This window comes from Gamsiella multidivaricata (assembly GCF_025024155.1).
Source record: "Gamsiella multidivaricata strain RSA 2152 chromosome Unknown BC939scaffold_9, whole genome shotgun sequence".
Classification (NCBI taxonomy): domain Eukaryota; kingdom Fungi; phylum Mortierellomycota; class Mortierellomycetes; order Mortierellales; family Mortierellaceae; genus Gamsiella; species Gamsiella multidivaricata.
Genome location: NW_026251717.1, coordinates 442,740 through 468,267, shown reverse-complemented (window position 1 = coordinate 468,267; position 25,528 = coordinate 442,740). Strand labels below are relative to the sequence as shown.

The window sequence follows — 25,528 nt, the reverse complement described above, 5'->3', positions numbered from 1 at the left end:
AAGGCCGCACCTTGTCCATAAAGTAGCCCGTTTATCTGAGTACACTCAATGTCTCTCTTGACTTCTAAACCATTGCGCAGAAAATAATACAGCGTATCGTCGAAAGAAGCATTGGAGAGAGAGAGATTTATCCATTTTGTAATACACAATCTTCGAGTAACTGAAATTGGTCCATGCATCCATAGCCCAATCGTGTCGTAGGGAGAAATCTAAACCGCATAATCATCCATGTTGAAAGCGCAAGCATGTTTCGTCCTTCCATCTCCCCCCAAAGGGAAAAAAAACTGGCCTCGGTCTCTTTCCATCGTTTCCACTTCCGCAACGTGCTCAGATGAGAAACAATTGCAATGGAGTGAATGTTTTTGTCATATACACCGCCTTTTTATACTTTGCACTGCCCCTTCTGTCTTCCCTATCCTAGGGCAATCGCGGTCTTTTAAACCTCATGGAAGGAGGGAGGTGCGTGCACGCCATTAAAAATAGGCGTCAGAAACTATGTGCGCGCAACGCATGCGGCCTTTAATAACTCTAATGACGGGTCTGCCACTGCTGCTGGGCACCATTCACATTAAAAAAAAAAAAAAAAAAAATGCGGAATCCTGCACTATACACGAAAAAACAGATCTCAGATTCTAAGGCGGACTAAGGAAATCTCCTGACAAGTACTGTACACAAATAGCACAGGACACAAGGGATTACGCATGACACAGCGAAAGTTTTTTGTTTGTTAGGAATATACATATTTAGGCTATCTACACGCGAAAAGATGGGCGGAAAACGTTTCTCGCCCTCCAAGCTAAGCCGAGGAGAAAAATTACCGAGGAATCTTACCGAGGAATCAACTTCGCCCCAAGGCGCATCATCGTCACCCCAGAAACAATTCCTATGGCTGCTAGCGGTGATGATATGCCTCCGGCCGCTGCCCCTTCGTCCTTGCCCTGTGAGATAATCCACCGAAAGAACTGCACCTGTGTTATAAGCAGCACCAGCAGCAACAGCATCAATGCCATCTGCTGCCTCAGCGTGTACCATCTCGCCACCGCTCCTCGGCCATGGCTTCGCTGTGATCTTGACATGCCCTGTCCCCCCTTCGTAGAATCCTCCTCCGCCTTCTCTGTAGAGCACCGACTGTCCTCCCACTGCACCAGCTCCTGATACTCGCTCTCCAATTGCTCTTCAAGGATCGAGCTACTCGTCGTCAATAACCCCGTCGCAATTCCTAAGACTGCCACGGCTAAGTACCATAGCACACACACCGCTTGCATACTTTTGCTTACGCTTGTTTCTGAGATCAAGAGAGCCCGCTCCTGCGCCATGCCGTCATATTGCATCGTCCTGTCCTGCGCTCCATAACTCTCCGTCTCCTGTTGCTCCCATGCTTTCGAAACCAGCTTCTCCTCGACCTCCTGCACAGCCGCGAGGATCACCCAGAAGACCACAAACGCTGCTTGGCTTGTCAAGATTGCCGTCCGTGCGGAAAGCACACTGGGCACTACTTTCCGGGACCGAATGAAGATCGAGGTCGTCATGAGGGCGAGCCACCATATTAAGAATGGGAGCCAGGTCGATAGTACAAAGGTATAGAGCTGTTGGAGCAGCGTTGTTGTTGTTACGGGTGATGGACTTGATGGTGAAGATGCTATCGGGCCTGCGGTGCTATTGAGGATCGAGAGCTGTCGCCTTTGGTAGACAACCAGTCCAATGGACGACCCCATGAGCGCAGCGCCTGTGACCGAGTACGCCGTCAAGTGAAAGAGTTGCTTCGACCGTGTGGCAAGATCACGATGGTTATATAGATAGCCTTGAGGCCCAAGGGATTCTGCTTCTTCGCACGTTTTAGAAGCAATACGTGTGTAGGTGGTATCTTTGGACATGGTGTTCTAGGACGAATGCCTATTGTGTGATAAACTGGGAAGGGACTGTTGTGGTTGAGGAAACGAGAGGGATGTGGGGAGTGAGAAAGTAGAAAGAGGGGTGAGTAAATGATGAAGTAAGGGAGGAAACAAGCTGTTCCTGACAAAAAAAGAAAGTGGAGGGAAAAACAAAGGTGGTGTTCGTGTCTTCCTCCTCAGGGGTATTTATGGAAGAAAATGCTCTGCGAAAAAAATTAGCAAATAGACGAACTCCTTTTGACCATGATTTCCGAGGGAGACCCACAATGCAATGGTCTCCAGTTATGTTTTGCCTGATAGCTATTATAGTACAATATCTTGCACAGATTGCATATAGTCTGAATATACTTGCCAAAACATCCTTATCTTTGATTTTAATGAGACTGAAAAAAAATTCAGTCGTCTATGTACAATGTTGATACACCAAGATGGCACCGTTTCCTGCACCACTACTGGCGAATCATCACCCCATGGCGTCCGTTGCCTACAAGCACATCACCGTCCTCGACTTTAGCCAGCTCGCTCAAAAAGTCCCCCATCATCTCGCGTGTCCGCTGCTGGGGATCCTCCGTCATCACAAACGACCCTGCCGCCGGTATATCATGTCCCAGACGCGGCGTATACGGACGCGACGAATGCGAATGAGAGTACAACGATGCAGACGACGATGACGGCAAGTCGCCATTCGACACCGTCAACCGGCTGTTGTTGGTGCCAAGACTACCCTTGACGCGCTGTCCTCCAGTCGTAGCACCACCAGCTCCGTGGTTGTTCCCATTGTTTTCAACAACAGCACTACCCGCTGGGGTCTGGTTCCAGAGCAAGATCACCTTCTCGGGCTGGAAGCCGCTCACCGGTCTGGCGCCTCTCAAGCTCGTTGCACTCCCGCGTCGGCCATCCGGGATTGGTTGCTGTTGCTGTAGATCGAGACAGAACTCATCACGGAAACGCTGCTCGAAATCCAGAGCAGTACCATGACTGAAGTGCTCCATGATAGCGCCGTTATTGCCGCCGTTGCCCATGCTATGATTGGTCTTGTGATAGGCCTTGGGTCCGCCACTGCTGATGGTACTTATGCCAGTGCTGGCTGTGCTATCCATGCTATGGCTGTTATCCTCTCCATGGTGACTGATATACTTGCCGCTGTCCACCTTCTGATGCGCTCCCGTGGTCTCTCTTGGCGTCACAGACGATTCCGTCTCCAGTCCTTCATTAACGCAGCCGTTTGGCTGCAGTTCTGCGGTAGGGGTCGCCACCGTCACTGTCGGTGTTGCTATTTCATACTGATCTGTTTCCAGAACTGTCGAGGCCGGTTCCAGGTCATCCACGCTCGTCGTGGCGTGGGTAGCCGCTGCGGTCACTGTGGTTTTGCAAAACGCAGTAGATGGTGCTGAAGGTGAGAGCGACAGTCTTGGTAGAGACAATCGCAACGAGTTGTGCCTGCTGTTGCTTGACCTCTGAGAACGCACGCTGCCTGTTGTACTGCTGGAAGGAGCAATGGAGGAGGAGGATGAAGCGGGAGCAGTCTCTAGTGGATGAGCACCCTTGCTGTTCACAAAAGAAGGGCCTGACGTGGTAGGAGGGCTTGCCAGCTGTGCGTTCGCATTCAATGAATCCAGTAACGTACTCGCACTTGCGGAAGAGAAGGTGGAAGGGGTCGTAGGGGTCGAGATAGATGACATCGTGGAAGAGGATGATGTGCGAATACGACCTGGTGCGGTTCCTTCCGACCGGCTACACCCTGACTTGGTAGTCTGTGGCGTCTTAGACTGCTGCTGCTGTTGCTGCTGCTGTTGCTGCTGTTTCTGCTCCTGTTGCTGTAGTGAAAACAGCAGTTCAGGCAGCGCCAGCGACCCACCCATTTGTGTAGGTGAGGAAGGGATTGAAGGCGATTGCAAAACCTGATCGTTGGACAACCACGGCGACATCGGAGACATTGGGGACATAAGCTCGGCCTGGTCACTGGATTTGTCAGACATCCGTGACCCGTGCGACAACTCACTGGCCGTGAGGACCGTGCTCATAGAGTTGGCACGCAGCATCGGGAACGGGCCTGATAAAAGGCTGTTGGAACGTGAACCAGGTCTACTTCCCAAACCGGGGCCCAGTCGAGGGCTGGTGGCCGGACTAGAATGGTTGGAGGAGAAAGACTTGCGAGGCATGCTGGTACCGGGTCCGCCATATGAGCTTGAGTATGCCGAAGATGCAAGGGCTCCCACCATAACCATGGAAATTGGTCGCGCTCGTCCCGAAGTGTTTTGTCCGCTCATTGGAGGTGTCTTTGGTGGTGGCAACATGATCTGGGGCTTGACCACGAGCTGAGGTGTCATATTAGGAGATTGAAGAGGCAAGATTGTCGATCGACTCATGGTCTCGCGTCCTTGCTCAAATGAGATTCGGTGAAGATGACCATTCTGTTGAGCCTGAGTACATATGGGTAACTGACCACCCGAGAGCGAGTGTCGCTGAGATATTTGTTGCAGCTGATGTGTTGGTCGACGACTCAGCAAGCCAGGGCCAGTTTCTGAAGAACTTGGAAACACGCCGTAGCTGAGGGGGTTTGCTCCAAGGGGTGAGTTTGCTCCTGAAGTGAATCGGGGACTGAGCATTGGGCTTTTCGACCAGCTGCTGTTGTTGCTCGACAGACTCCCTGCATCTTCTCCCTGGACCATTCTGCGATAGCGGTCATCAAAATTCATGGAGATCGATCTTGCATGACGTTGCTGATACTGTAGCGAATAGTCGCTGCTTAGACGACCACTTAGAGGTGGGCGCATCGGCGATGACTCCGCAAGGGTTGCCATTGAAGTATTCTTTTCAGAGTTGGACGTCAGCAAATCGAACGACGGGATTTCAGACGAGGCCTTTGGAGGCGAGAATCCCCAACCCGTGTGAGAGGGTGTTCCCCAGGGAAGGACCTGGATCTCTTCCGCTGGACTTCTCTGCTCGGTCTCAAGACGGGACTGGGAACCCTGGAACGAATTTCGCGATACCGAATGCTGGCTGGCGGACGAAGGTTGCTCCGCACCTAGGAGACCTAGTGGGTCTGTCTTGAGGAACTCAATAGACGCTTCAAACGTCACCAGGGCAAAGCTAACCGAGAAGGAGCACATCGTTTGTTAGTTAGGAAGTTCTGGAAGGATAGGAGCATTGCATCAGCGCGTTGCTCAAGACCCTTACTTCAGATCCGACTTAGGGGTGTTGATGCGGAATCTCTGGATGTAAAATATGTTGCTGCCCAGACGCATCATCCTTGCCTGGATGATAACAAGTGCAAGCAGGGGTATAAAATCATCCGTAGTAACAGAAACCTCTAAAGAAACGACAGAAACATAAGACAGAAAAAGGGTGGTTAAAACTCAAGTCAAGTATTCTGAACGATAGCAGACCATGAATGTGCCTGATAAGCAGGCAACTACCTGAGCGCTTCCTCTGCACAAATCCGAACCCCTGTCCATTCATAAGATGGTCCTCTGCAACAGTAGCGATCATGTCCATGACCAGCTTGATGCAGTGTGCTTTCTCCAGGGGTGTATTCCATACGGCGTTCGCTGCAGAATCCTCCTCTTCGTCCTCAATCTCATTTTCATTCTCACGGGACCCAATCGCATGGTTGACTTGTCGCTGCTCGGCCCTGTACTTCTCATCCTGGACGAAAATGCGCAAAGATTCTCTCAGCTGCCGCCTCTTTCTCTCCTGCTCAGTTTCCTGGAGCAGGTTCGCCCCAAAACCTTGCTGTCTTGACGAAGAAAAAGGTCTGGACGCGTCAAATTGACAATCCTGGTCCCAGGCACGGAACAGACCAGCTGCTCCGTCCAATGCGTGATCAACACGCATGTTTCGCCACTTTTCCGAAAGTCCTAGCTTCTTCAGGGTCTCTTGTAGCATTGGTCCATCCGTTGCGGCCAAGCACGCCCCGCCGTCGATACCTCGATGAGCCCCAATAGAGAAGAGGTGACGATGGTATTTTGCAATGATGGCGTCAATTTCGACATCCCGTTGCGAGTAACAAGGCACAAGTGAGTGGATAAATAGCTTCTGATACAGCTTTCCCAGCACGATGCTATAAGGGGGAAGAAATGGGGAACAAAGGGTGGAATTAGCCCTGACATATATTCATGAAGACGAGGTGCCTTGAACAATTATCAGACGTCTTGAAAGATCGCCAGAAAAATAATCTGCTTACTTCTCCATCAACTCTGCAAAGCTGTCCTGCTCCGCTTGGGTGCCTCGGTTAAGCATTTTTTGCAGTTTGACAGAGTCCCCGACGCAGTCGCGGTGGGCTTTCCCGTAAATGAGTCGCAGCTTTTCAAGGGTGTAGGCTGCAAATCCGCGAATGTAGACATAGGTGTTCTCAAATTCCTGGCAGAGATTGTTGAAATCGCACAGTGCCCGACTAAGCTCTGGAAGGGACTCCAAGAATGCCAAATCACTAGATTAAAAAAAAAAAAAGGGCGAATTTTGTTAGCGTGAGCAATATAAGGAAGTCCCGGTTTCAAATTAAAAAATGCTTTCCTTTTCATACCTTGAAAATTGGCGCAAACTAGGCATCACAAGACCATCATAGGGCCTTGTAGGGACAATCCCGTCCCCTTCTAAAGGTCGCTCAAGAACCAATACGCGGAGGGGCTTCTTGGACGACCCATTGTACACCATCTCCTCTGCCAAAATCTGCACCGAACGAGGGTGAGCAAATCCTAATTAGACAAAAAATAAATAAACGATAGTATAGGGGGGGGGGGTAAAGGATCGGTGTACGTTAATGCGCTAGTTGATCAAATGAACCCCTCTCATTCCAAGAAAGCACCTATCAGCAACCCTACCTGATATTTCCCGGACATAATCCTTGTCGATTTCCACAACCTTATGGTCCAATGTAAGGTACTGTCCACGGTAATACGGCGAAGGCGTCAAAATGTGTGTTTCTAGTGTCGCAATAAATCAAAAAAAAATTGAATATTAATTGTTTGATGCCCATATATTTTTTTTGTAAAGGTGCGGATCAAATTAAAACGTCTCCAATCGCAAATCAAAAGTATTCCCAAAGCACGGAATAACCTACCGACAAAGGACTTGTGAAAGACCAAACCGCCCAGGCTTCGCTCCCTGGGCACGCAGATGATATTGCCAGGTTGGAGACAATTATAGGGCTGAACGGATTGGTGGCGGTGCGTAGAGCCCAACCCGGAAGCTCCCTGGCGGTTATGCTGAAAGCCCAGATGGAACGAAGGCGAGGAGCTGTAGTCACTATTGTTGGGGCTGCTGTTGTTGGAATGGATGCGGGACAAGAACGGCTGTGGCCCATTCAGGAGACCCGATTTTCGACCCCCAAATACACTCTTGTGTTCGGACTGTGGGGATCCCGATCCCGGTATCCTGTGTTTGGCCTGAAGAAGGGCGTGTTGGGTTCGGAGCCAACCTGGCTCTTGTTGCGCTTGGTATCGCTCCTGCATCTTTTGGAGATGAATGTAAAAAGAGTTCTCGTCGACTTCGACATCGCGTTCATCGATGTAGGATGCCGAATTTTGACTGGCCGTGTCTGTGCAGGAGATCCGCCGCGAAGATGACATGCCGCCATTGGTGATAGTCGATGAAATACTGTTGCCAGATATTCGCTTCGCGCGACGTCCTGGTGTCTTGGTCACGAAGGCTGATGATTTCATAGAAAGCGGAGGCGATAGATTCGTGTGAGTCGTGGATGGGGTGATGTCGAAGTAGGACGGGCCCGATGTAGGTGTGACGAACTGCGAAAGCAGGTCCGAGGACTCTTGCGAGCCATGAACGCCGATAAGACCCAGTCCAATGACCGACGGAGGCGAGGGTGAGGATGAAGATGAAGAAAGGCCCCTGCTTGGCCTGAAGGCAGCAGTCGATCGTGCAGACGGGCCGGGTATATTACTCTCCTTGTCTGCCACATGGGAAGGAGCAATAAAGAAAGTATACATAGCCCAGGACCATCGAAGAGTAGATGCCAAACAGAGTACAAAAAAAAAAAAAAAAAAAAAAAGTTAGAAGTCTATCTTTCAATATCTGTTCATCTGTCCAATCGTTAGCGTAAAACTGTGCGTCAGCGTGCGAGTGTTTCGTATGCTATTGTTTGTAGAACATGTTTGCGAATGGGATGTAAATGTGTTCTCGCCGTGTCATACGGATGGACGATCGGAGATATGTCACCCGTTACTTTTTTAGAGTAGGCTGGGATCTTAAAAATTACTGACGGCAAGAGTGGGGTTTAGGGTGCCCACACGCTGTTGCCAATGGCAATGGATTTAATGCGAGAAACAAGGAGTAGGAGGTGCTCTCAACCTTTTTTTTTTTCCTCCCCCCTTCCTCCTTTATGGACAGATATCCGGATGCGAGATTTATATGCGTGTGTTTTGTAAGGGCAGAGATGGTGAGAACAAGTGAATTGACATATAACAGGCTGCATGGATAACGTGTTTTGTGTACTTTGTGCGTGCATGCGTGTATGACAAAGACAGCCTGCATTGAAGAGAAACAAACAAAACGACAGAGGAGAAGAGGGGGAAGAGAAGGATTGCATGATAACAAACATGGTGCGGAGTGCATGGATGTTTGGCCCGTTTGTGTATAATTGTTTTTTTTGTGGTGCCTGAAAAGGGCTTGTTTTTTCGTACCTGAAGGAGGTGAGGGACATGACGCGGACGAGACAGAGCAGCACGATGCAGGAGATGAGGATCGATGTGCGCCCGTCGTTGCTGTCGAGTGCGCCGTAGAGTCAGCAGATTCGTTTCCACATCCGTCCTTGGGCGAAAACATCTTGTGCAGCCTGTCGGGCTGTGTTGTCGCCGTCTCTGTCCCAGGGGTGGTTGTTCCTTTGTGTTTGTAAACCTCTGGGACACTCAATTGACGCCCATGCCGAGGGCGCTGCCGGTCCTGCTGTTGCAATTGAGGATGGTAATGATGCTGATTTTCTTCTGCAAGAGGCGCCAAAGCGCTTTCGTGGAAGATCGCGTCCTTCATGTCGCCGACTCGGCTTAGAGGCGGCAAAGACATGGAATGGTGCATGGTGGAGGCTAGGGCACTGTTGATGTTGCCGTTGTGTATTGCGATCCTCTCGAGAGCAGATGGCTGTTTTTGCTGCTGCTGCTGCTGCTGTGGTTGTTGGCGTTGTAGATTGAGGGACGTCCTGGAGGGTTCGATCCTTGGCGATGTGGTCGAGCTCCCTGCAGGGCTGGATTGCACACTGGAAGTCGAGCGGCGTTGTTGGGGTAAAACTTTCCGGGTGATCCCCTTACCCAAGGCTCTGTCCTCGTCGTCATCGCTTTCTTCTTCCTTGATGGTTACAGGTTTAGCAGAGCGACTGGGGACGTTGGTCTGAGGATGTGTTTGTTGAGGATGATTTGAATGCTGTTGCTTTGAACCGCGCCAGAGGTAGGACCATGCGGCGGACAGGCTATTGGAGCGATTACGGGGCTCCTGGGGCTCGTTGCGAGTCATTGGATCGTATTGAGAAGATTGTAGGACGAGAGAAGTAACAACAATAAAAGAAAATCGACGAAGCAAGGGATCAATGTGGATAAGAAGCGATGGTATGTAAGCCAGAACAACCCTTTTTTTTTTGAAACAGGAAAAAAGAAAAAAATGGCGGCAAAAATAAATAAATAGGAGCGTGTCCTGGGGGAAATCAACAGGTACGGGACGATGGGAAGGAGACAAGCTAAGAACACTTCATGGTGTGGACATCCATGGGAGGTTCAATGGAGTGTGAAGAAGAAGAAGAAGAAGACGAGGAGGAGGAGTGGGATGGGTTGGGATTGGGCTGATGCGGGGTAGAGGGCGGGGTAGAGGGCGGAGGACAAACAGGGGTACGAAGAGTAGCACGACCCTATGGTTTTGTTACGACGCACAGAAATAAAAATGGAATAGAGGGAGGACAAGGACAAGGAGGAAAGGAAGGGAGGGGAGGAAGGAGACAGAAGGGCACAGCTACAGACGACTCAACCGGGCCTGCTTCATGGCGCACCCGCAGGCAAGTGTTCAACGAAAGGAAAAAATAAAAAATAAAAAAATAAAAAAAAAGAAGGGGAAAGGTCGCCGGGGATTGGTTGCGATCCTTGGTGCTGTGTGCTTTTCTTGGCTGGTATGGTACTGCAGTTGCCTTCCTTTCTTTTGTTAATGAGGAGAGGGGCAGGATGAGCGGCGAATCTTGCCCAACGGGTGAGTGAGTGCAATGGCGGAAGTGGATGGAAGGGTATGTACAAAAGGACGGAAAGAGGATCGGGCGGTGGCAAGTGGACAATGAGCGATGAGGTTCAGGAGGAAAAAAAAAGAAAAAAGGTGTGAAGGAACGAAGAGAAGGAGAAGGTTCGATATGTGGGGAATTGATCCTGTCTGGTTGGCTGGAATCGGCGAGTTTTTTTGTTTTTTCCCCACTCGTTTCGTTTCCATTCCAACAGCCTTCCAGTACAGGACTGTAGGCATGGCCTGGTAATCCTCTTCCACGGCTACAGCTACTGTCCCTCTCTTCTCGCTTCAAACCGCTGACTCTATTTCGCTTCTACCTCCCCTCTTTTTTTTTTTTTTTTTTTTTTTTTTTGACGCAGGCTCGATACTCACTGCTGCTTTATCTCATGTCATCATTGGAACGCACCAACAAGTACGACAGGGATGCACAAAGGTAACCCTGAAATACACACAAACTGACTTGTTGCCCTACGTAGAAAGGGGCACTCACTCGGGTAGCAAATTGGACATACAGAAGGGTTCCATGGATCGAAGCCGAACTACTCAACGCATTGACTGGGGTAGCCGGGCAGCGGGCTCTAGGAGGAATCAAAGGAGGGGAGGGAGGCTAACTCAATCCAAATCCCTTTCACGTCTGTTGCCTCTTCCTTTCCTGCGCGCGCTATGGTGGTCCAATGGGTCAACTGTCTTTGTGCGTCGTCTCCAGAGAGAAGTAGGCCACCATTACCTTTGCTGCTTTCAATGCGTTCTGCATGCAAAGCGCATCAACCGGTAGACATGAATAAAAAAGAAAAAAGAAAAAAGAAAAAATAATAAAAAGAAAAAATAATAATAATAAAAAAGAAAAATGAAGGTATCATTTTATTCTTTCCCCCCACATCCATCACCATGCGGAGAATAAAACACACCCATGGTGCAATTGATCTGTTACAAGCGTTTCGAACGCGCTTTATCGTACCATGCAGTTGACCTCCTTTTATCTCAAAACCACCGCAACCCGCAAACACAAAGGTGTTGCCACACATGAGAATGGAAAACGATACAATGATCGAAGAGAGAGAGAGAGGACAAGGGAAAGGGGTACGGAAAAATCTTTGATGGGGATGCCATAAGCTACGGCACGACAACAGGAGAATGAATAGCGGACAATCCTACAATGTGACCCGAATGTCCATGTACCTCGGTCGTTATCATGCGACATGAAACGACAACAAAACCGCGCCTGCCACTGCTTAGAATGCATTGCCCTTTTTTTAAGTGGATTGTTGCACCGCGAATCCAATGTTGCTTGTCACCTAGACTGTCAAACACGTCCTAACGATGTGTACATGCATTGCATGCATGCAAGTCGAATTGGAGCCATGGGCTAGAATAGACCGGGATAATGACGATCGTCTGCATGTCCTTGCCCCTGTTGATTGATTTATGTATCCGCTATTGTCTACGCCTGACATTGTATCATACAACACAAAATTGTTGCTGTGGCTCAAGAGCTCCGCGTCGTTTAAGAAGATCTGAGGGTCTGGGCTTCAGGAACCACTTTGGCATCCCTATCCACATCTGTGTCAATCTCCACAAACAGGGCCTGGGCTGACAACTGGACAACATCGGAGGCCTGTTCCTGCGCCTGCTATGGCGCCTGTAGCTGCGGAGAAGGAAAGGTATTCGACGGACTGGCCTGGCCTGGAGGAGCTGTAGTTGTCTTGGCTTCCTTTGGGTTTGTATACATTGGCATGGAGACTACCCTTGAGCTGCCTACAACGAGCTAACTGCCATGTTACAGACATCATAAGGGTCTTCATAAGGCGCTGTCGGTGTGAGTGCAGCTTGGGCCAAGGAGCACATGGGTCAAATATCTCACGGAACGTCTTTTTCATGCACTGCTCGCATGCCCTTCTGACTGTCCCACAGCCTGCGGGGTTGTCAAAGAACTATTGATACATCCTTGCATGATTCTAAAGGCCATTTGTGAAACATTTTTTATTAACTTAATGGAATGGTATGAGGTCCATTTAGCACTATGGGAAATAGAGTGAAGGATACAACCCGTGAAATGGAGAAGAAAAGAACCAAAAAGAAAGACAAAAAAGACGAGAGGTATGGATATACAACTACAGGGAAAAGAGAGGAAGATCAAGGAATGCAATGACGAAAAAAGAATGTTTAGATGCTCTTTCCGATGGTCTCGACGCGGAAACCAATGTCCCTCAGCTTGGGGGCATCTAAGATCAAACGACCATCAAAGATGAAGGCGGGCTTCTGCATAGAGTCGAAGATCTTCTGGTAGTCCAGGTGCTGCATCTTGAACTCGTCCCACTCAGTGCAGATAACGATCGCAGCAGCGTCCTTGCATGCCTCATAGGCGCTCTTGCAGACCTGGACGTGCTTCTCAACGTCGGCCTCGTTGGTGCCAACGCCGGGCTCCGTGAGATCCAGCTTGATCTGCTTGGCGCTGACCTTGGGATCGTAGATGGCAATGTTGGCGCGCTCCTGGATAAGATAGCTGGAGAGGGTGATGGCGGCGGATTCGCGCGTATCACCAGTGTCCTTCTTGAAGGCGAATCCAAGAAGAGCAATACGCTTGAAGGTGACGGTGTTGAAGAGAGTACGAACAATACGGTGGGTGAAGCGCATCTTCTGATATTCGTTCATGGTGACGACAGACTTCCAGTAGGCAGCAACCTCAGGTAGGTGGAGCTGCTCGCTGAGGTAGACCAAGTTGAGGATATCCTTCTGGAAACAAGAGCCACCGAAACCGACCGAGGCCTTCAAGAACTTGGGTCCAATGCGAGAGTCAGTACCGCATGCATAGGCGACCTCATCGACGTCAGCGCCAGTGGCCTCGCAGATAGCAGAGAGGGCATTGATGGAGGAGATACGCTGGGCAAGAAGGGCGTTGGCAGCCAGCTTGGACAACTCGGAGGACCACAAGTTCATGGTGATGACACGCTCCTTAGGGATCCAGCGAGTGTAGATGTCGACCAACTTTTGCTGGGCAGCAAAGCCCTCGGGGGTCTGGAGGCATCCGATGAGGACACGGTCGGGGGCAGTCAAGTCCTTGATAGCGGTACCCTCAGCCAAGAACTCAGGGTTGGAGAGGATATCGAAGCGGATGCCCTTGGTCGAGTTGGCCTCGAGGATGGTGCGCATGCTCTGGGCGGTGCGGCAGGGGACGGTCGACTTTTCGATGACAACCTTGGACGAGGTGGCGACCTGTGCGATGCGGCGGGTGGCAGTCTCGATGTATCTGTTTGGTTTAGAAGGGGCGTACGTCAAGGATATTAAAATTACAATCTACAATTTTTTCCAGGGTTCTTCGCCTTTCCCATTTTTGAATCCACGTTGAATTCTGATTCCTTCTGAAGACCTGAGGTCTGATCCAGGGGCCGAGTATTGCCGAACTCCTGTTGACGAAAGTCCCTTATTATTATCTTTCGGACCAGAACCAGATCTAATCCAGTCCTTCGAATGAAGAGATGCAATTCCAATTCCTCCTGGAAGCACGCTTTTTTTTTTTTTTTTTTTTTTTTTTTTTTTACATTCGCAAGGACAATCAAAAGTAGAACAACGAGACACTTACGCAAGATCGGCAGCATAGCCAGCACCCATACCAGACTTCTTGGTGGGGGTGTTGACAGAGACAAAGATCAGATCGGCGTCGATGATGGCCTGGTCAACCTCAGTGGTGAAGAACAAATTCTTGCCGCGGCGAGCAAAGACGATCTCGTCCAGACCGGGCTCATAGATGGGAAGTTCATCCGAGTTCCAGGCATCGATACGGGCCTGGTTCAAGTCGACGATTGTGACCTTGACATCATGGCACTGGTAGGCGATGACAGCGCAGGAGGGACCGCCTATGAAAGAAGCGCGTGGTAGGGTGTGGTGGTCAGTAAGGAACGAAACGACACGTCCACCTTAAATCTTCTCAGGGGCATGAAAAGAGTTCTGCGAACAAGAGGCGAGGAGGGCGTCCATGATTATCCATTCGTTTTCAGGACAGATACACGATTTGGGAAGGGGGAGTCTACAAGACGACGGTGCTCGGATCGATGGGTCTCTGTGGTCCTGCATGATAGAGCATGGCTCGCGCTTCTTCGCGTACGGTGGAGCATCGTCACGGACTGATCAATAGAGACTGGCACAGAAAATAGGGAAGAAGGTCTTACCGACGTAACCGGCACCGATGCAGCAAATGTTAACCATGGTAGTAGATGGGTCTTGTTGTGGGTGAGGGAAGGAGAGGTGGAATGAAGGAGAGTGATGGAGATGAGAAAGAGGGAAAAGAAGAAGAGATGATGGCGAGTAATAAATATAGTTTTTATATTATCAGAGAGACAGGGACGATTCCAATTCCGGGACTTGATTCGACAAGGATTTTGGATTTATCAGAAATGAATAAGTGGACCCGTTTATTTTTGGCACACAGCATTGAACAGCGGGCCTGTTTGTTGGCTCCGTTATCTGTTCGTGTCTTTTTACACTCCATCCCTACGTCCGAGCGAAACATCCACGCACCCCTGCCAGAGGCTACATAATGGTCTGTACCAGATCGTCGTATGCTGCTGTACAGCTCTCCCCTCCCTCAAAAGACGATTCCTCGGTCATACTTTATTGTTCGCGCCCCAGCTGAAATACTCGGCACCTCCTGAACATTCTACAACCGAGTATTTACCAGGTTTCCGGCCGAATCGCACCCTTGTCCCAATTGCTGACCTTCCAGTCGCTGCTGCTTTCCTCTCTCTCCCTCTCCCTCTCCCTCGCTCCAGATTCGACTCCCTATGCAGCATCCTTCCTTCTCTCCCTTTCTCTCTCTCTCTCCTAGTCTCATCTCTCGCTGCCGCTTCCTTTATCGGTCTGCTCTTGGGTTTTCTATCTAAAAGCTCATTCCTGAATTGAACGGCTAGTCTATCTATACAGCACTTCTGGTCTGCTACTCATACTTTTTTGCTCATACACTTGCACTTGCTCTTTTTTTTTTCTTTTTTTCTTTTTTTCTGCACGTTTCCTGTCGAGTGAGTTTTCTATCTCTCTTTCTCTCATATTTAGACCTGGACAACTAATAGATTAGCTACACTCACAGCACATTTATGACTAAAAAAGTATATATTTGTGTGTGTATGTGTGTGTGGAGTGAGGGGTGCGTGTTTATGTGCAGAAATAGGAAAGATGCACTGCGCGTTTAAACCAGCGCTCATCTCATACTCCTCCACTGTGGACTAAAGGGCAAGACTGATAGGACTTTGCCTCGTTGCAGCCGTGTACCCCCAGGCTATGGTTTTTGCCCCTCATGGTGTATTCCTGAACGCTCCTTCGTTGCACTTGCTGCAAATGCTTGTCAGAGTCCGAACCACATCTTTAAAGAAGAAGAAGAAAAAACCCCTCCTTCTTTCATGACGTCGCTCTGTCTTCTACATGTTGCGAACGCGATGATCGTTACACACACATGTCTCCCCAAACGACTCAGGGGATGGCAAAGTTGTGATGTATACATGTTTTAGTCTTAATAATAACTCCATATTCTTGATATACCATTATTCGTGCCGCATCACTCTCGGATCCAAACAAAACCTGAGCTGAGCTTGAGCATATTGTCCTACTATTCGCGTATTAACTGCATCTAAGCAAGAGGACCCTGAAAGGAATCATCAGGTAGAATTTGCCTCTGTGGTACGGCGACCTCAAAAAATCCAAATTCACTGCTGTGCTGTTTTTCTACGTACGGGAAATATGGCGAGTACTTGCAGGAGTAAAAGTCCTTCTTCTCATGAGCTCAGATATCGCTCCAATGTGCACTCATCAACAGTTTCCTGATCTTTCAGAAAAAATATCTTTATTACGTTCAGTCTTTTCAGAATCTGCGCACGACTGAACGTACGCTTTCCCTGTGATTGCGAGACAAATGAATCCATTGCTCGCTCTACATCGACATCTACATCTATATCCTGCCGTTTGCCATTTTTCATTCCGTGGTGCGCGACACAACTTATGCCTTGTTGACCTTGCGCCACTGGGTCTGAGCACCCATGATAGCAGTGGCCGTACTAAAGTAGACAGGTATCAAAAACAGCAATTGAGTTGGATGGGATCATCAGATATGCGCAAGCAGCAATGCAAAGGTGCAAAGCTGTGCAGACAGCACGACAACTTACCCAATGAGACCAACAGCACCATCGTCCAAGTTGAGGTATCCCAAGCCAGTGGCAGGGATGAGCATATCCAAACCATCCTGAAGGAGCTGCTTGTTGACGCTGTGTTGCTCCCTATTTCACATAAAATGATATGACGCGAGTGGTACAGGTTAGTTAACTACAATACCGTAGAGAACTTATGAAGATAATATGAAATACAGTTGAAAAAGCATATCATACTTGGCAAGACTCTTGAGGTCGGTGCGTGCCTTCGACTTCTCGGCCTCGCCGCTGTGAGCAAGACCGCGGGCAGCAGACTCGCGACGGATCTGGATCTGGCGAGTCTTGTAGAGACCGCTGACGAAGCCAAAAACGATACCGGCCAACCAGAATCGGCTGGCGAGCTCGCTGTACTTCTTGATGTTCTTGAACTTGTATGCTCCCGATCCATCGATCTGGGATCAAAGGTACGCAACCGTTTCAGAAGAGTAATCATAGTGTTAGGCGTGTCAGCAGTGAAAGAGCAGATTTGTGCATAATAAAGACTAGACAGGTCGCGTGAGTAGATCCGATGGCTTACAAAGATGATACCATCAAGGGTCAAGTAGCCAGCATATGCCAATTGCTTGCCGATGGTGCAGTATCTCAGGAAGTCGTCCGCAACAGAGGTGGCCTTGGCAGCGTTCTCCAGGTGCTCAATGGGCTTGCCTATATATTATTTGTATGATCCAATTGATCCGGCATGTGTCAATAGATATATTCCTCATCAATGCAAAAGCAACTGCTGTGTGAAAGTGATTAAGAATCCATACCGAAGCGCATCACTAAGATGAGAAGGAGAGCATGAAACCGATCGTTGGTTAGTTACAAGTTCAGTCGTCGTATGAAAAATGCAAAAGTATTGCAGAAGGAGTGTCATTAGAACAATGGTAGATCTAAAGTGCAATTCACTATATTCGAAGATACTCGGATAAAGTGAACAGGATTCTTTGTGTTCCCCGGTGCAGGTCCAGCTGGGAAGGAATGCACGGCTTCGTTCCTGCCTTGTCCATGTATTGCTGTTGCTATGCATAAACTTACGCTTGCGAGACAGACCGAGGGTCTTCTTGAGGTTGTTGAAGCGGGCGACGGTCTCCTTGGTGGCGCCCTGGCGGAGAAGGTACCAGGCGAGGAAGCGGGAGAAATACTGGACGGCTCTGTAGATCTTGTCACGACCGACGGTCGTGGCGGTATACTTGAGCCAGGGCTGGACATTGATGGGTAAGCTGACGGCGGAGGTCATTGTGAGATTCGAATGTGGAATGGAGGAGGACTGATGAGTGAAGAAACAGAAAGAGGGAAAAGGCGGGCGAGCACGGAAGATATAAGTTTGCTCAACGGTTCACACCATTCCTTTGTACTGTGGAAGATGTGCTCTCTCGCGTGTCTCTTGTTGTAGACGTTTCACGTGAAGTTTTTATTCCAACAGCGCGAATCACCGCCGAAGCCGAAGATGGGAGTGCGGGGGGGATCGAGCGGAAAGTGTCTTCGCCCCACGGACGCATCGAAACATCGCCAACTGAGCCCCTCATGGGCCATTGGGGTCCCTGGTCGCCATCTTTTTCCCCAATGGGCCTAGTGATGCGAGCTTGCTGGCTCCTTTGCTCGCTATCCCCATTATCGAAGAAGATGATGCACTGTAATCCACGAGTGCAGACAAGGACTCTCTGGAACTATGTGTCCGATCAGCGAACACGAACCCCGCTTCGCGCAGACATCATCTTTACGATAAATCAGGAACATGTCCCCATGGAACTCGCAGGTTACTCCCAGATCTTGCCATAGTCACTTTGAGCACGTTATGAGGACTGTCCCCTAAAGGTGTAGCCCTGCTTCCCCAGCCGTCGTCCCGGGCCGATCAAAAATGCACGACGTCATTTTTATTTTACTCCACAATGGTAATCAGTCGCACGTAACAGCAGTTTGCAACCAGGATGGAAGCCTATGTTTCTAATCTTCCCGCAAGCATCGATACCACATCTTTGAAGGCTCGGTCTCCAGCACAGATCAAGTCTGCTGACAGGGCTGGCGAAAGCGCATTACTGTCCTTGGGCCGTAGTTTTACATTGCAAGCAAGTTATGAGAGAGAAGGGGAATGTAGAGGATGACACCAATAGGGTTCGGCTGTGGAGGGCCTGAGCTACACAGGATAGTGGGCGCAGAAGGCAAGGCTCGAGGGTGCATCCTGTCCCCGTCCCAAAGTCCATTCCAAAAAAAGAGGTGCTCTACTCCAAAAACGAGGTGTTTCCATGGAAGCAAGGAGCATCGTCATCGATGGGCGGGGCAAAGAGCACCGACAGAGGTGGCCTATGAGGAGGGATGGAGGCAGAGCAGCGCAGGAGTTTCAGTGCAGTTTTTTTTTTGTTGCCCCAATAAGGACTTTCTCATACTTTTGTGCAGCACATTCTCCACCTTCATTTTCTGACCCCGCACCAGCCTCGACCACCACCACCTACACACACACACACACACACACCATCCCCTCCTCTTTCATCCTCCATCCTTCATCATCTTTCATCCTTTTCCATCCCCTCCTTCACGCCTTCAACGGCCCCTTGCTCGACCCCCTGCCCCGCACATACGCACACACCCCTCCTTAGTCTTCGTCGTTGGCTTGGGCCCGCCTCTCCGCTCCCCCCTCATCTCCTGCTGCACCGGACACTCTCCCCACCCCACCGCAGAAACGAAATATCCCCAGCAAAGGCTGATAATTGATGGCGAAATCGTACGGAACCATGACCGAGGCCCACCCCGCCCACCCTTCGCCCTCCTCCAGCACCACCGCCACTCAGCCAGAGAGTGCCCTGCCTAAAGACAACCGCAGTCAGCAGCACCGCCTCCACAACCATGACCAGGAACGAGCCTCGTCTGATGAGTCGCCTCTTCTGAACCACGGACCCCATCACAACCAGGATCTGGGTCACGGTAGCGAAGTCGGCCCCTCAGCTGGTTTCTGGAGCTGTGTAAGTCCCTGTTTCGTTTTTGACTTTGTGCCTGGTGCGCTGTTTCACTCCACTCTGTACCTGGTACGCTGTTTCACTTACTCCTCAGTGCGTGGGAAGTGCGGAGCATTCGCCTTTGCCGCTCTGTTTGGGCCGTATATTAATCCGTCGTGGACCTGCAGAAATAATAGCAGTTGTGCCCTGACCTAAGCCGAGAAATGCATTGCTCTGGGCCCTGTCGTTTCTGATTGTATACTCACCTTTGCATTCGCTTTATCTCTTCGGACATGGTTAGACAATCAACTTGGCTAACACAATTTTGGGCACAGGGATGCTGGCCATGGTACGTTACTCAGCAGCAAGGATAGATCAGAAGCACTACTCGATGTCTCTCTCTCCCTCCTAATGTGCCAGTCACTCTTTTTTTTTTTTAGCCAGGAGCATTGGCCTCTGTAGGATTGCTGCTTGGAAGTTTCATGATCGTCTTCTCGGCCTGTGCGTCTGCACTGGGACTTTATTTCTTGACAAGGAGCGCCAGTAGAACCGAGGGCCGTGCCGCTTCGTTCTTTGCCTGCTCCAAGCTCACCTACCCTTGGGCAGCCGTTATCTTTGACTTTGCGATTGCGATCAAGTGCTTCGGTGTCGGTATCTCGTACCTCATTATTATCGGTGATCTGATGCCCGGCGTCGTGAGGTCTTTGAGCACAATGGCGTTTATTGCGGCAGGTGGCGATGGCTCAGGAGAGATGGATCCCATTTTGTGGTTCCTGATAGATCGTCGATTCTGGATCACCATTTTCATGGGTATCATTGCGCCCATTTCGTTCCTCAGGAGACTGGACTCGCTCAAGGCCACCAGTGCATTGGCCCTCGGCGCCGTCGTCTATCTGGTTTTTATCGTGGTGTACTACTATGTTAACCCGGAACAGCCGTTGCCCACAAAGGAAGAGATCGACCTTGTGAAGTTCAATTCTCATTTCTTGACGACACTGCCGATCTTCGTCTTTGCGTTTACTTGTCACCAAAACATCTTTTCCGTGTACAACGAACTGAGCGACAACGGCCAGAGCATGCTCAACAGGATCATCACCAGCTCAATCGGAAGTGCCGTCGTGGTCTATCATATTATCGGTGTCCTGGGATATCTCACATTCGGAAACGCCGTCGGCAGTAACATTATCCAGATGTACAACGCATCGCTGCTGGTGACCATCGGTCGCATTGCCATTGTCATCTTGGTCATGTTCTCGTTCCCGTTGCAGTGCCATCCTTGCAGGGCATGTCTTGATAAAGTGCTTTTGGCTGCTGGAGAGCTCTGGGAGACGACACGGTTTGGCAAGAACAAGACCTACAACTCTTTGACCGCCCATGACGCGGACGACAATGATGCGCACCCACATACCCCGACCTCTGTAACACTCACTACCACCCACCAACTTGACGACCACGGTGCACCAGCTTCGGAAATCCCCCAGGTCAAGTACGTTGTCATGACCACCGCCATTCTGATTGCCAGCTATATTATTGCCATCACCGTCTCGGAGCTGGAGATTGTGCTGTCGTTTGTTGGATCGACGGGATCGACCGCAGTCTCGTTTATCCTGCCTGGCAGCTTCTATTACAAGTTACACAAGAACGACCCCTGGACCGGACCTAAGATCCTGTCGGTATGCCTGATGTTGTACGGATGGCTAGTCATGTTTGTCTGTCTATCTGCCAACATTCATCGTGTCCTCAGCGGATGATAATAGACTCTCGAATCACAATCCATACAGGACATAGACAATACATAGAGCAAACCCTTCCTTCGCTCATTCATTTGCTTCTTCAGTATTTTCGCAATCCGTAATACTCGTCTACCATTCATACCTTTAGCAATTTGCTTGCCAATAAACGCATTCATACTTTTCAAGCGCACTGACAAAAGGATCTTGCTGCTTACTTGTTTAAGAATGAACTGCTGATCTGGTTCGCGAACCATGTACGAGGCATGGCCGGCCGAAATGGCACCGCCACCACGGATGTAGACAAGGCAAAAGAGCCTTTTACTTGCCAGCTGTGCGTTCAAATTTCAGGCACGAAATTTGACACTACGTTGTTTCGAATCACCTCCGCACACTCCATGCCACAACTACATCTCAAAGAGAAATCGTGATCGAATGGACCCTAACAATGACCCTGATGCCCATCTCAACAAGGACGTTCCAGTCCTTCTATCGATTCAAGAACGTCGAAGGCAGTTGGAGGCATTCCAAGCAGGTATTGGAACGCCACTAATACTGGTACAGAAGACGACGCTCTCAGCATATTCTTTCGTAGAATGCTAACACGGCATCCATGTTTTTACAACATAGAACGGGCGCTAAACAAGTCGCTTAGAACTTCGGTACGGGGCACAGGTCGACCAATACCACATCCTCCCTCAGCGCTCAGTCGGTCCATATTCCGTCCAACGAAATCTATTTCTGCAAACAAACTGACACCTGTAAGCAAATTCGTTGCGACAGATCCAGAGCAAGCAGATGGCGCCGCAAAACAGGAGCAGCAGACAGGAGACGATCGGGAAAACGGCGACACAACTGTGCATGAATTCAATACCCAGCGAATCATTCAACATTTTGACGCTCTCTCAAAGAAGAGCAAACCTATGCAACATCCATTGGGAGTACGGCGGTATGGTGCAACGGCACACCGTGTTGAGAAGAAACCTCCTCCGACGCACTCTTGGAGATTACACACGGAGACTTCTAGCAGGGTTCGGGACACAGCGTCTGAAGAATTGATGGTCGATACCAACATCACTGTCCAGGACACACGGGCAGGGTCATTAACTAACTCGGACGAGTGGAAGGACTTTGAGGATAAAAGAAGCAGCTCGACATTACCCTGGATCAGTGGGAGCTTTGCGATAAAGTCATCCGAATTCCTGGGGACAAAGAGCGTTCGTCAAGATCGGCCACCAGCGCTTGCACCTGGTAAGCGTCAAGAGGAACTTTATTTGTCGCAGGTACGGCTAATGCAGTGGTACGAGATGAGTCGAAGAGCTGCCCAACACTTCCAAGAACAAGAAAAGTCTGCGGAGGTAATTATTTTGGGCGATGGCGAGATCTGTATTTTGTCAACTTTGTCATTTACTTGCTTTGGTTCTAACACAGTGTAATTTATGATTTGTTAGGGACAATTTGAGGTGGTCGGACGATTGATCCTGGACAAACAGAAAACGCTGCAGAGTTTGAAACAGCGATTTGAAGTTGAAAAAGAACTAGTGGAGCTCGAGGCTACGCTCGGATATCAAGTAAGTGTAAGGTCGGCTTTGTCGCCTCAGTTCGCTACAACGAAACGCTCTCATGACACATACCACTTCATTTTCCGAATCATAGAGGGATCAGCTCATGGCAGTTATTAGCGGTCTGGGGTCGTTCAAGGACAGCTACGAGAGTTTCTCGGCTACACTAGACCACGAGAGCAATGTTCTTTCTATTCCCGGGATCGATAATCATAATCTGGAGCTATGGCAGGGTCAGATCAGGCAGTGCCAGACTGCGCTGGAAACATGGTCCAGAGATGAAAGCAAGAATGGTGAACTGGTATGTACACGTCCTTATGGATCATTGAATGAGTATCGTTGACTTGATGTCAGTTTCTCATACTGCTTCTGTATATCGTTTTGCTACCCCGTCAACCAGATTCAGGGGATTGCGCTAGCCATGGGCAGATTGTGCGACATTGTCGATCAAGAGATCCAAGAGCTAATGCAGTGCATGACGCTTCTTGCGAGAGTCCGCGAGGCAGAGTCGCTGGAGAGCAGTTTGCTGTCCTCCAGCATAAATCCGTGAGCTGTGCCTTGAAACCCTCAGTTGTTTTGTGTTGCCCTTAAGAACAAGGACGAGAGGAGCACCGATGCGTTGCTTGTAGGCGCGATATCCATCTCGCATAAGGTCTCTTTCACGCTCAGGCATACGCCGTGAGAGGTTTAGACTGTTTCGATTGGGTTTATATTTGCAGCACAGCTGATTAAACAAAATAGACTCTGCCTTACTGGCATGGCAATCAACCTTATTTCCTATGGCGCACAGAACACACCTGATGATCCCCCATAGAGCCTTGACGCGTCTTGACGTGTCCTTACATAGGTATATTCTTCAGGTCGCTCTTGGTACCCACATGGGATCAAGTCTGAACACCGAACAGCTTTCTCTCAAGTTCAATGAATATTCCCTGGTTTAGCATTGGAATGATGCTCTATCCTCTGATCATTACTCGCGTGTTCTGTTAAAATAAATATATTTGGTATCGTTTATTGTTGCTGTGAGCTGTGCCAATCGCTCTCACGTCCCATGCTGCAGAGCAATTATTTCTATGAAGACATGTTCTCGACAAACAAAGGCAAGAAGGCCAAAAAAAAAAAAATAAAAAAAAAAAAAAAAAGTAAGTAACTGTCATTTGATTATACAACAAGCCCATGGAAAGCAGCCGCGTCTCAGCTTTGATGTTTTGCTCAGCTGATCCAAAAACTAGGCCCCAAGGCAGAGAGCATCGATTGCAATGGACGGGTTTAGACTGCATGGTGTTGGACTTGGGACATTCTACACGCAATGAGCACACCTTTGGACATCTTGCCGCCAGACCTAGATCGCAACCCTGGGTCTTTAACGTAAAGCCTAGAGCTCGCTTCCTTCCAGGCATTGAAGCTCAAGGGGGCTCTATCTGTAATGAACAGATTTCAAGGAAGCGCAATGAACAGGATCCACATCCACCCTCGGGGTCGCCGCTTAAGAGTTCAATGCTCGCGTCGAGTGCAGGGGCTCGTTGGATGCAGATGCGCCATTACTGTAGCCATAGGTCCTCTGACGTTTGATAGTCAGTCTGGGCTGGCCGATTCCTGCACGGCATCCATAAAAGTGTACTCTTACCTAATACATACGGCGTGCTGACAGGAATAGACATGAAGAGTAAAGAGATGAGGAGCATCTGTAATATACTATTTTGCATGGATTTTGTGCCAGCCTCCATACCTGCAAACACAGCAACTTTAGACACGTCGTGCCGGAAAGGAGGTTTGCAATTGTCACACGCCCTGAAAACAGTGGCAACGCACAGACCATTTTGACAGACCTCATCTCATTCTTGTCCTTCCTCTGGTTCTCTCTTTCTTCCTCTTTTCTGCCATAGTGCTCTTCTCTCTTCTTCTCTACACTCTTTCCCTCTTCGTCCTTGTCCTCCTACATATGCCAACAAACTACGTTATCTGTTCACTCAATCACGCTTAGTTTCGACCATGCCCAATCTCATTCTCTTTTGTCTCACTGACGGAGAACCCACGTCGAGGGCGTTTTCAGTTTCGATACCACCTACGGAAACCATCAGTAACCTCAAGAATCTCATCAAAGCCAAGAAGACTGTCGCTTTTGCTGATGTCGCAGCAGATGTGCTCATAGTCTGGCGTGTCTCGGTTCCTGTCATCGCTGCCAACGTCCGCAATGCGGTCTTCCTGAACGGGATCGATTCCAGGACAGAGCTCAGCCCAAAAGACGACGTCTCTGATGTCTTTCCAGACACACCAGCCAAGAAAACAATTCACATAATTGTTCAGCGGCCACCAGGTAATACATCGCGAGTTACATTCCTAATGGTGCATGGACTTGGATTTGCCCGCTGTATCTGTTTTTTTTGTGCGAAATACTGATTCTTGACCTAATCTTTTCTTGTCGCTTTTCCTGCTCTTCTTGTAATTCAATATACAGACCTTATATCAGAGCGCCAGTTCGTGCAACGTGTTTTGGAACCTGTTACCGACATAGACCGAAGAATACACGGGGCGACGACCGACACGACTCGTACATATTCGTTGACCCCTGCGTCAGTTGCCGTGTAGGATGATTTTTTAGCCCTGGTGCGCCAAATGCCACTTGAGACTGAGCCAATCCATCCACGTCCAAGCTTTCTACAAGACAGGAGGTTTACAATCGAGCAAAGTCTGCTCGAATTCTTCCGCCGCAATGTCGGTTCCGTTCAAAGCTTGCCCCCCTTTGCAGACACTCTCAGTTCCGCGGGTCTGCTATATGGTATTCCCGATCTGGTATGCTCACGCCAGGATGACTTCGACTCAGTATTATTTCCGATCGAAATGAAAAAGCCCTCCTCCCTGCATTTGGATGATGGCACCAGTTAACCAGCCGCTTATCAGACACAAGGATCACGGGCACAAGGCCCGGCTAGTGCGCTAGAGCAGATATTCAGATACATGCGGTCCAACGGGTTTCGATATGGCGTACTGTCTACCTACACCCAGACTTGGTTTATCAAGAGAGTCAAGGAG

General features: G+C 49.5%; 7 protein-coding genes across 7 annotated transcripts; 3 read left to right on the top strand and 4 right to left on the bottom strand.

Annotated features, from left to right (window-relative positions):
- Positions 1–561: 561 nt before the first annotated feature.
- Positions 562–2,100, bottom strand: BC939DRAFT_440761 (uncharacterized protein). Its single transcript, XM_051554124.1, has one exon. It carries the CDS (start codon positions 1,872–1,874, stop codon positions 828–830), a length of 1,047 nt encoding a protein of 348 aa, XP_051415906.1. The 5' UTR covers positions 1,875–2,100; the 3' UTR covers positions 562–827.
- Positions 2,101–2,341: 241 nt separating this feature from the next.
- On the bottom strand, positions 2,342–9,353 carry BC939DRAFT_474022 (uncharacterized protein; the record flags this gene model as incomplete). Its single annotated transcript, XM_051558390.1, has 8 exons — positions 2,342–4,985; positions 5,073–5,205; positions 5,312–5,955; positions 6,079–6,324; positions 6,418–6,589; positions 6,716–6,817; positions 6,955–7,800; positions 8,531–9,353. 8 exons carry the CDS (start codon positions 9,351–9,353, stop codon positions 2,342–2,344), a joined length of 5,610 nt encoding a protein of 1,869 aa, XP_051415905.1.
- Positions 9,354–12,067: 2,714 nt separating this feature from the next.
- On the bottom strand, positions 12,068–14,443 carry BC939DRAFT_440753 (UDP-glucose/GDP-mannose dehydrogenase family, NAD binding domain-containing protein). Its single transcript, XM_051554123.1, has 3 exons — positions 14,267–14,443; positions 13,681–13,954; positions 12,068–13,347 (listed from the first exon to the last, which is right to left on the bottom strand). The coding sequence occupies exons 1-3, from the start codon at positions 14,301–14,303 to the stop codon at positions 12,264–12,266; spliced, it is 1,395 nt and encodes a 464-aa protein (XP_051415904.1). The 5' UTR covers positions 14,304–14,443; the 3' UTR covers positions 12,068–12,263.
- A 1,470-nt stretch (positions 14,444–15,913) lies between these two features.
- Positions 15,914–17,643, bottom strand: BC939DRAFT_440749 (peroxisomal biogenesis factor 11). Its single transcript, XM_051554122.1, has 6 exons — positions 17,309–17,643; positions 17,041–17,052; positions 16,809–16,936; positions 16,469–16,683; positions 16,250–16,360; positions 15,914–16,141 (listed from the first exon to the last, which is right to left on the bottom strand). The coding sequence occupies exons 1-6, from the start codon at positions 17,508–17,510 to the stop codon at positions 16,084–16,086; spliced, it is 726 nt and encodes a 241-aa protein (XP_051415903.1). The 5' UTR covers positions 17,511–17,643; the 3' UTR covers positions 15,914–16,083.
- A 1,587-nt stretch (positions 17,644–19,230) lies between these two features.
- BC939DRAFT_440745 (transmembrane amino acid transporter protein-domain-containing protein) lies at positions 19,231–21,124 on the top strand. Its single transcript, XM_051554121.1, has 2 exons — positions 19,231–19,552; positions 19,644–21,124. Exons 1-2 carry the CDS (start codon positions 19,541–19,543, stop codon positions 20,952–20,954), a joined length of 1,323 nt encoding a protein of 440 aa, XP_051415902.1. The 5' UTR covers positions 19,231–19,540; the 3' UTR covers positions 20,955–21,124.
- A 167-nt stretch (positions 21,125–21,291) lies between these two features.
- On the top strand, positions 21,292–23,160 carry BC939DRAFT_322548 (uncharacterized protein). The gene is made up of 4 exons (XM_051551531.1): positions 21,292–22,291; positions 22,385–22,504; positions 22,590–22,796; positions 22,896–23,160. Exons 1-4 carry the CDS (start codon positions 21,530–21,532, stop codon positions 23,043–23,045), a joined length of 1,239 nt encoding a protein of 412 aa, XP_051415901.1. The 5' UTR covers positions 21,292–21,529; the 3' UTR covers positions 23,046–23,160.
- Positions 23,161–24,377: 1,217 nt separating this feature from the next.
- Positions 24,378–25,003, top strand: BC939DRAFT_322535 (uncharacterized protein). Its single transcript, XM_051551530.1, has one exon. The coding sequence runs from the start codon at positions 24,488–24,490 to the stop codon at positions 24,893–24,895; it is 408 nt and encodes a 135-aa protein (XP_051415900.1). The 5' UTR covers positions 24,378–24,487; the 3' UTR covers positions 24,896–25,003.
- The last annotated feature ends 525 nt before the right edge of the window (positions 25,004–25,528 follow it).